General features: G+C 41.7%; 1 protein-coding gene across 2 annotated transcripts in view; it reads left to right on the top strand.

The window, feature by feature from the left end:
* Positions 1 to 143: 143 nt before the first annotated feature.
* Positions 144 to 9,381, top strand: part of LOC105101205 (24-hydroxycholesterol 7-alpha-hydroxylase) — a 57,889-nt gene continuing 48,651 nt past the window's right edge. For both annotated transcript variants that reach the window (XM_010994307.3, XM_064476559.1), the window contains exons 1-2: positions 144 to 550; positions 8,383 to 8,518. In XM_010994307.3, the coding sequence (XP_010992609.1) occupies positions 374 to 550; positions 8,383 to 8,518 (313 nt within the window). In that variant the 5' untranslated portion in view covers positions 144 to 373. The remainder of the gene's footprint in view (positions 551 to 8,382; positions 8,519 to 9,381) is intronic.

Below are 9,381 nucleotides of genomic sequence, written 5' to 3'. Positions count from 1 at the left end.
GAAGCTCGCGAGGCTGCTGGGAAGCGTAATCCGCGCGGCTCCGCCCCTCACGGGCCGAGTTCTCTGATTGGGCGAGAGGGCTGCTCCGCCCGCCCCGGTCTCCGGGGCAACGGCGCTGTTCTCCACCCCCTGCACCCGCGCCAGCTGGGCCCAGACTTGAAAAAGTGGAGGTGGGAGGGAGCGATGATGCAAAAGTTAGTTAAAAATTGGGGTGGGGAAAGGAGGCTACAGATACGAAGAGGAGCTAGCTGCAACAGTTGCCAGAGCGGAAAGGCTGGAAATTCCGGTGGGGCCCCTGTTCCGGGACGAAGAAACAAGTACCACGACAGCAGGAGTTTCCCCCTGTTGACTCAGGAAGGTGCTGGACAGAAACATGGAATTCATTTCCGCAACAGTGATTATAATCCTAGGTTGTGTTGCTCGTTTATTATTCCTTCGGTGGAGGAACTTGCGTGGACCCCCATGCATAGGAGGCTGGATTCCTTGGATTGGAGCTGGATTTGAGTTTGGGAAAGCCCCTCTAGAATTTATAGAGAAAGCAAGAATCAAGGTATGTGGCCCCAACAGATCGGGTTTGCAGAAAAGATAATGTTTTCTTTTTTATTTTCTTTCATTGGATCCCAAGTGCAATGTTAGAACCCGGGGAACCTACCTGCTGCCCACAATTAAATGATCTAGCCGTTTATGAATTGCTCAACTAACAATCAACAACTATGTCTTATGCAAGGGTTTTCGACAGGAATAGATTTTTATCAGGAATTACAATGCAGCTTGTAGTTACCTTTTTGGAAGCAGAGTACTAGTTCATCACAGTTTAAAAATCCTAAGAGTATACATATTAACTAAATGCTTGCAATGATTGGGAAGACAGAGGTGTAATACAATTAATTTCAATTTATGGAAACGCTTAATAAATTAGTACCCAAATCAGAGTTAACACCAGGCCATTGTAAAAATTGCTTGCAAACTTGGTCTTTACAAATATAGTGGGAACTGTATTTTCAGCTAGTGTTATTACTTGACGGTGATGTGTCCATTTTCACTGCACACCAAGGGTATTAGTAACTGTTGTTGCAGTACATGTTTTTGTCTTTAAAATAGCTTTTAAATATGTTTCTTTCCAAAATAGTATGTAGGTTACTGCTAACATTTTTCTTTGTTTCAACCAGTACTTCAATGAGCATTCTTGTGTGAGTGTTCCTGTGTGTTTGTATTGTGTAGTTATACTTTTTGCACTTACCTGATTGTTTCATCAGAATAATTTCCTAAAAGTTAAATCTTCCAAAGGACATTAAATTGTTTACTGTGTTACCCTTGCAAAAGGATGTAACAATCCTTTTTCTTTTACCTTTTCTTTTCCTTTAAGTATAGAGGATTACCTATCACCTCATATCTTGGCCCACACTAGGTATCATAATTCTTTTGTTTGATAGATGAAAAAATTATCTTTTAAAGAAATAATTCTTTGTCTGCCATAGCCTTCCTTAGGCATACAATTTTGATAAATTTTAAGGAATGTTTCTAAAAGCTTGTCTTAGAAGGTCAAGCAAGGTCACAAAGATTATTCTGTTTTCTTCTAAAAGGTTTAGAGTTTTGCATTTTACATTTAGATCTGTGATCCACTTAGAGATAATTTTTTGTGTGGTGTACATAAAGGGTGAGATTTTTTTCTCCATCTGGATGTCTAATTGTTCCAGTAGCATTTCTTGAAGAATTTTCCTTTCTTCATTGAATTGCCTTTGCAGCTTTTCACAAAACAGTTGACTATACATGCGTAGATCTATGTCTAGCCTTCTTATCCTATTCCTTTGATTTTGAAACTTACTCCTTTGTTAGCACTACATTGTATTAAATGGTATATAGTTTTATATAAGTCTTTAAATAAGGTAGTGAAAGGCCTTTTTTTTTTGTAATTTATGTGGCATTCAAGATTATTTGCATTTTAATATACATTTTAGAATTGGCTTGTCAATATCTATAATAAAGATTGTTAGAATTATGATTGGAAGTTTGTTAAATCTATAGAAAAATTGAAGGAGAATTATCTTTTTAGTGATATTAAGTCTTCTAGTCTATGAATGCTATATATCTCTCCCATTTATTTAGCTATATAATTTCTTTCAGAAATATTCTGTAGTTTGTTTTGATGGGGTCTTGCCTTGTGATTAATTATTTTCTGAAGTATTTTATACTTTTGAGGTTATTGTAGATAAAATTGTTTTCACTTTTGTTTTCTAGTGGTATCCCTTGCACACAAAAAAGTACATTTGTTCTTTGTATATTAACTTTGTATCCTGTGACTGTGCTAAATTCATTAGTTCCAGCAGTTATTTTGTAGATTTCTTAGGATTTGTATATATGTGTAACATACTCTAAAAAACAGATAAATTTATTTCCTGTTTTCTGATCTTTATGCCTTTTATTTCTTTTTCTTGTATAAATACAATCAGTAGGACTTCTAATATATCATTAAATAAAATTGGTAAGGGTTGACAAGTTTGTCTTTTTCCTAACATTAGGGGAAAAGTGTTCAGTATTTCACAATTAAATTTGTTGTTACCAGTAGATTTTTTGAAGGTGCTTATTTCAGTCCTCATCTTTGATCCATGCTCAGAATTCACAGATGTCACAGGGAAAATAAATAGTGATCTATTATCTGTTTACTTCTACACAATTCTCTCCTCTGTGGAGTTTTAATCCATTTAGTTATTGTTTCCCCAGCTCTCTGATGCCTTTGAAAATATGATCTTTGTAATCTATCCCTCTTTTCCTGGTTGCCAGTGAGATCCTTGGCTTTGGTCTTATGTATTGTATGGTAAAGTATTTTTGGTGGGTTTCTTCACCTATAAGGAAGTTCTTCCCCCGTTTTTTGTTTTGTTTTTTGTTTTTTGTTTTTTTTTTTTTTTAATTTTTCCTATAATGCGAAATTTTCTCTTTTAGTTTAACCATACTGAAAGGAGTTGGGTTGCCTTGGACCAGCTGTCAGCAGGAAGATTTGGTTGGAGGCAGTTGCTTTGCAGGTTTCTATGTTTTCTGTCCTCTCTGGCTACAGTGAAAATGTCATGCCTCTGCACTTCTATGCCTCCTCTGCTTCCGGGATCTAATCTTCCAGACTGGAGCTGTCACCGCTGCTCTTCTACAGCTGCTGCTACTAAGGGATGCAGCCCACGTCTTCCCAGGTGTTCTCCTTGCTTTTAGATAATCGTGCTTTCTGAAACCCTCTGAACACTGTCTGCATCTTCTTTTACCGCCTCCCTCAATTTCCCCTGGCCTGTTCATTTCAGCCCATCTCACAGTGATTCTGACTCTGTGTATTGCCTTCTCCTATCTCCGAGTCTATACTTCTGACCTTTTACTTTGTTGAACCTGCTGGACGTTCCTTATTCTTTCCTACATATGCTTGCAGCATCCACTGTCAGGTCTGCCGGTGTCAGGTGCTGGGGGCCGCACTTTTGTAGTGGGTTAAATATTTTCTTACTGTTTAGCTGAGTACGTTTGTTGCATTCTCCTTGTGGCTCTGTGTGATTTCCCGGAAAGATATAGAACCATTCAGAAAGAAGTAGCCACACTGTCACTACCAAAATTGGAAGTCTGTTTTCCTCTTTTAAAAAAATAGTTTTTTTTTTTTCGAGTAGGTTTATATTCTAAAGGCATAAACATGTGCACAATGAAAAGTACTCCTCTCATCTCTGTCCTCCGGCTGCTGAGTTTTCCTGTTTCCATTCTCCTGTGTCACCTTCAGAGACAGTCTATGAATTAGAGATGTTTGCTTCTGAAACGATGGCATAGTTGTACTTTTTCCTATTCTTCCCACTAAGTACAGGTAAATAATATCTGGACATTATATATGTATAGGACAAACATAAAAAAAATTCTGAAAGGCAGCGAGAGGAAGGCGGGCAGGACAGTGACCACAGGATGTGAGGAACAATATGGCAGTGGTTCCTTGGGTTTTCTTTCTGCTTTATGTATCTAGATTGCGGTCTAGAAAAGCCAGCAACCTGGAGATGCAGATGGATACACATTAAAAAATAAAAAAGCCCCAATAAAAGCCTATGCTCTCTAGGTAAAGGGCCAGGAAAGGAGCAGCCTGGCAACACGGAAAACTTTTAGACACTAACTGCTCCACTCCAGCCAAACAGCATGGAAAAAAATGATGGCCTCACCTTAGTCTGCAAGTGTCGAGTGGAGATCCTTGCCAGGATGTAATAAAGTAACTGTCAGCCAAGGGAGGCTGACGTGGGGTTCTAGGAGGTGAGCGGCCCAAACGAAAAAAATGCATGAGGAGTTGCCATACTGCCGGACAGACTTCAGCCGGAGACACCATGGGGTTAACACTTTATTGCCACAGGGAGGTGCACACCTATGATGCACCTGTCCTGCTATGTTCTCTGCCAGCACGTGCGCAATCTGAGTTTCTTTGTTCATTAGGCTTACAGAATATCTCTAGCACATGCGTACTTCTGTTTTCTTTGTTCTAAATCTTATATAATTGACGCATGCATGGAACAATTATTTACTGCATACTATAAACATGCTCTGATCGTGGCCTTGGGTCCCACGGCCTTAACTCATCTCAAGGCCAGCTCACAGTAACCCCCTCCCCCTTCCTAGCTGGGCTGGTGTCAGAGGAGGCCTGGAAGAGGGTTAGTGCCTTCAGCACCGCTCAGCAGTAATGAGCCGGTTCCCACGTCAGCAGCCTGGACTTCACCAGCACCAGCGGCAGCAAGGAGCCCTCTCCCATGCACTGAGGTGCTCGCCCACGGGCCCCAGAGGATGCAGGGCTCTCACCACCACTCGGCAATAAAGATGCTACTCCCTCACCCCTAAACCAGTGGAGGTCATGCGGGAGCAGTAGTGAGGAGCCCCTCCTTCTCCCAGCCACAGAGGCATAAGAAAAACCTAGTAGGGAGATTTACCTTTTACTCCCAACCAGTGATAACAAGGAGTCATTCTGTCTCCACATGTAAATGGAAGCTGAGTGAAGAAACTAAATTTCTATCCGCTACCTGCTAATAATGAGGTGGCACCCTCCTTCCCACAGCAGAATAATGTCACAGGAGGCTTGGAAAAACAGATGGTTTAAATAAGATTCAGAATGTCATAACATAATATTCAAAATGACCGGGTTTCAATGGAAAATCTCTCCTCCTACCAAGAACCAGGAAGATCTCAACTCGAATAAGAAAAGATGGTCAACAGGTGACACACATACTAGAATTATCTGCCAAGGAGCTAAGGGCAGCCATAATAAAAATCCTTCAACAAGCAATTATAAACACACTTGGAAGAAATTTTTTTAAAAAAGTCTCAGCAAAGAAATAGCACATATGAAGTAAAAACAAATGGAAATTTTGAAACTGAAAAATACAAAAACTAAAAAAAGAAAAAAAAAATCTATCAATGGGTACAGTAGAGAAGAAAGAAAAAAGAATCAATTAATCCAAGATAGATCAATACAAATTACCCAATATGAACAAGATAGACTGGAACAAGAGAAGATAGACTGAAAAAAAAAAATGAACAGAGCATCAGGGACTGAAAAACTGTAACAAAAGGCCTAATGTTCATGTTATCAGAGCCCCCAGAAAGAGATTACGTATATAGATGTGAAGTTTCTTAACAAAATATTGGCAAATAAAACCCAGTAATATATAAAGGGACTTGTACCCCATGACCAGGAGGGGTCTGTTCCAAGGATTCAAGGCTGAGTAAGCCACCATGTTAACAGGCTAAGAGGAAGAAGCATGTAATCGTACTAGTTGATGCAGAAAAAGCATTTCACAGATTTCAACACCCATTCATGATTGAAAAAAAAAACTCAGAAAATTAGTAAGAGAGGAGAACTTCACCTTGATAAAGAACACCTACAAAAATCCTACAGCTAATAGCAATCTTAAGGGTGAAAGACAAAATGCTTCATCTCTGGTTGGGAACAAGCAAGGAAGTCTGTTGTCACTACTCTTCCTCTCCACAGTGCTGAAAGTTCTACTGAGTGCAATAAAGCAAGAAAAAGAAATGAGACATACAGAAAGGAAGAAATGTCTGGTCTGTAGATGATGTGACTGTCTACTTAGAAAATCCCAAGGAATCTACAAAATAATCTCCTGGATATAAATGAGTTTTGCAGGATCTTAGGGTACAAAGCCAACAACTGTATTGCTCCAAGCTAACCATGAACATGTGGGAGTGGTTATTAAGAATGCAGTACCATTTACAAGGTCAAAAAAGCTTAATAAAAAATACATAAGCACCACGTCTACAACATCCCGTGTGTACTTGCCTTTACTTCGTAACACTCACAGTGCTGACACCGTATAGAAAGGAGAACAAAGGGAAAGCCAGTAAGACAGAGAACCATTGTTACAGAATTCATAACACTGCACAGGATCATTTGCACGGTGTAGTCTTTTCACAGTAAGTTACTTTCAGCAACGGTTCAATGTTTGACCTTGGCTGTTCTACACTGTGGCCCGAGTGCCTCTGCATGTCACAAAAGGCCACTCTCCTAGTGGACAGTTAAGAACTCTCATTTGAACAAAACTTCAGCAAACAATGAACATTACTCATCTTCATCTAAGTGTTAATTAACAAACAATTGTAGGTAGGCATGTTGGGAAGCAAGGTAGATGTCTGGATGTACTAATGGAAGAAATTAAGACTTTACCACCTGGGGGCTCCATGATCACTGGGCCCACAGTTGCACAGGAATGACCACGTGCCATTTCACACAGGTCTAGAAATGACTGTCATACTGAAGTACTTAGAGCATAAATGATATTTTGAGATATTTATAATAGCTGTAATGGAATATTAAAAGTATGAGTGGTGGGTCTAAGAATATACATGTTGGATGTGGTGTGGGAAAGTCAGTGTGGCCACAGGAGGAAGCGAGAATGAGGCTTGGAAGGAAGATTATTATATTCACAGGTCCAAGACGGAGGTCACCGCATGCCAGTCAGGGCCGTGCGGGGAGGCACCCTGTCGGTCAGGAGGCAGGAGATGGAAACAGGAGAAAGCCAGGCCAGAGCCTTATTTGGCCTCCTCTGGGAAGGCAAGGCCGGCCAGGTTACCCAATTTAGGATTGATGAGTTTGAATAATTTCCGAGGGCTTTGGGCTATCGGGGAGGTCTCTGGGTGCCTGGTACTCAGCCCTGGGATGATTTAGGGCAGGGGAGATGTTGGCTCGGTGGATGAGAGTTAGATGAGGAGTTAGTTGGGGGTGTAGACTCAAGACTGGTTGGTTTCCATAGGAAAGGCGTGCTCCTGGTTGGCTGAGCCCTCTGCTCTCTCAGAGACTCGGCTGGTCCCAGGAGGGCCGTCTCTACCCAGCAGTGAGGCCACCAAAGCCAAGCATCAAGAATAAGAAAATAGAGCTAATATAGTTGGCCGTACAATCACTGGATGCCAAATAGACACCAAATCTAAGCAAGTACAATTGGAACGGTCGGTTCTTTTGCTAACAGAGTCGTGGGTAAGACTGGTTTGTTGCCTCCATTCGTAATTGAAGAAAATGGTAAATGATAATTAGAAGTCAGTGAAAATAATGAGGTCCACAGGAAAGTCGTGGACTCCCTGAAATCAAACCCTGCACTAGAGGTTTGTAGACTCGTGGGAGTGATGTGCTAGAAAACTGACGGTGCAGGAGGGAGAAGGCGCACACGCACAGCAGAGAGAGCATGGCATCCACGATGCCCATGAAGGGGTGTGGGCCCCTCACGGGGGCAGGACCGCCGTCCGTGTCACCCGAGGGGAAGCGTGGGGAGTGGGTACAAGTGGGTGCACATCTCTGTAAGACCTGGTGGTGAGAAGCTGGGATGCCTGCAGAGCAGGCGTGCGCTCTCAGAGGGCAGAGGGGTGGGCCCGGTATTCAGGCGAAAGAGTCATTTTGGAAAGCGAGGAAGCGAACGCGTTAGAGAATGTTGGGGGACTGCAGGACGTGGTTGAGTGACCACAGCTTCATGGCAAAATCAGTCAGCAGTTTACATCTTCTTCTTGAATAAAGTTGAGCTGTGGGTTGTTTATAACCTTACTGATACCTTGAAAACAGTGTTCAAATATCACTGTTTGATACCATTTCTAATTCTTTCTAATTATTACTTCATACCACCAGAAAGGAAGTTGCAAGCTAATAATAACATGATCCAAAGGAAGGTTAAGAACTTTGACAGAATAAATGAGGATTTATATTATTTAGATTTTGCATAACCATTCAAAATTAATAACTAATTACCATATATAATCATAGTTTTTTTTTATCTTGACTATAACTTCAGTATTGGGGTTCTTGAGGAACACAGGCTTAAACACAACCCAGGGCCCAGTAAAGTGTTTATTTGAAATGCTTACTAATACGATCTGTATTGATACGTTTTCTTTCAGTACGGACCAATATTTACAGTCTGTGCTGTGGGCACCCGAATGACCTTCGTTACTGAAGAAGAGGGAATTAACGTGTTTCTAAAATCCAAAGAAGTAAATTTTGAACTAGCAGTGCAAGAGCCCATCTACCGTACAGGTAAACAACATTTGCAGGTCCCTCATTTGAAATTCAACATCAAAATCCAAGCGCATCTTCAGGCAATGACCACATCTTCACTCCTCTGTCAAGAATGATGCTGGCCCATTCTTTTATTATTAGGGTAGGGATAGAAGGGGAAAAGAGTATGTGATGAGTTTGGTCCCTGAAAAACAAGTTATTGGCAACCTCAGACATTTGGATCTCAGTTAGACACGTGTTAGAGATGAGGTCACCTCACTGAAGTTCCCTTTGGGAAATGTTGGAATCTGCATCCTGTTGGATATTTGGAATCTGTATCCAGCTCCCAAGATGTCACCAGGTCTGTTCTGCTGTGTACACAGCTCTGGGCTTGGCCACATGTTGCTCCTCTGCTCCCTGAACACTGAATTGCACCATTAAGTAAGCCCCCTGACTGTGGCACTTCCTGACAAGTCCATAGGGCTGGTAAGGTCAGTGGGGCTTAGCTTCATGTAATTGGTGCCCCTTCACTCCCCATCCTCCGGGACTGCTGGGCAGTACTCGTCAGCATGCTTCAGAGCGACCGTCCGCCTTTATTTCTTCTGCAGCTGCAAACACGCGTGCTGAGGCCATCTGTCCTCCCGAGAATGCGGAGCTGGTTCATCTTGTGCCAGGTTCTCTTCTCTGCCTTCACAGAGTGCTTGCCTCTGCCGTCCGTGGCTTCTTTCTCTTTGTTTCCCTCTCTGCTTCTTTCTTGAGTTCATTTTCATATAGCTTCTCGTGCATTTCTTGCTGTTGAGACAAGAAAGTTTGTTTGCACGGCTGTCAGTGATCCATAGCATGATTACTATTTCTCGTTGCCTGCGTGAAAAAAAATCACAGCCTGAGGGTTACGTTTTTGG

This window comes from Camelus dromedarius, chromosome 19 (assembly GCF_036321535.1).
Source record: "Camelus dromedarius isolate mCamDro1 chromosome 19, mCamDro1.pat, whole genome shotgun sequence".
Classification (NCBI taxonomy): Eukaryota; Metazoa; Chordata; class Mammalia; order Artiodactyla; family Camelidae; genus Camelus; species Camelus dromedarius.
Note: the sequence above shows the minus strand (reverse complement) of the source record. Positions and strands in the feature narration are given on the sequence as shown.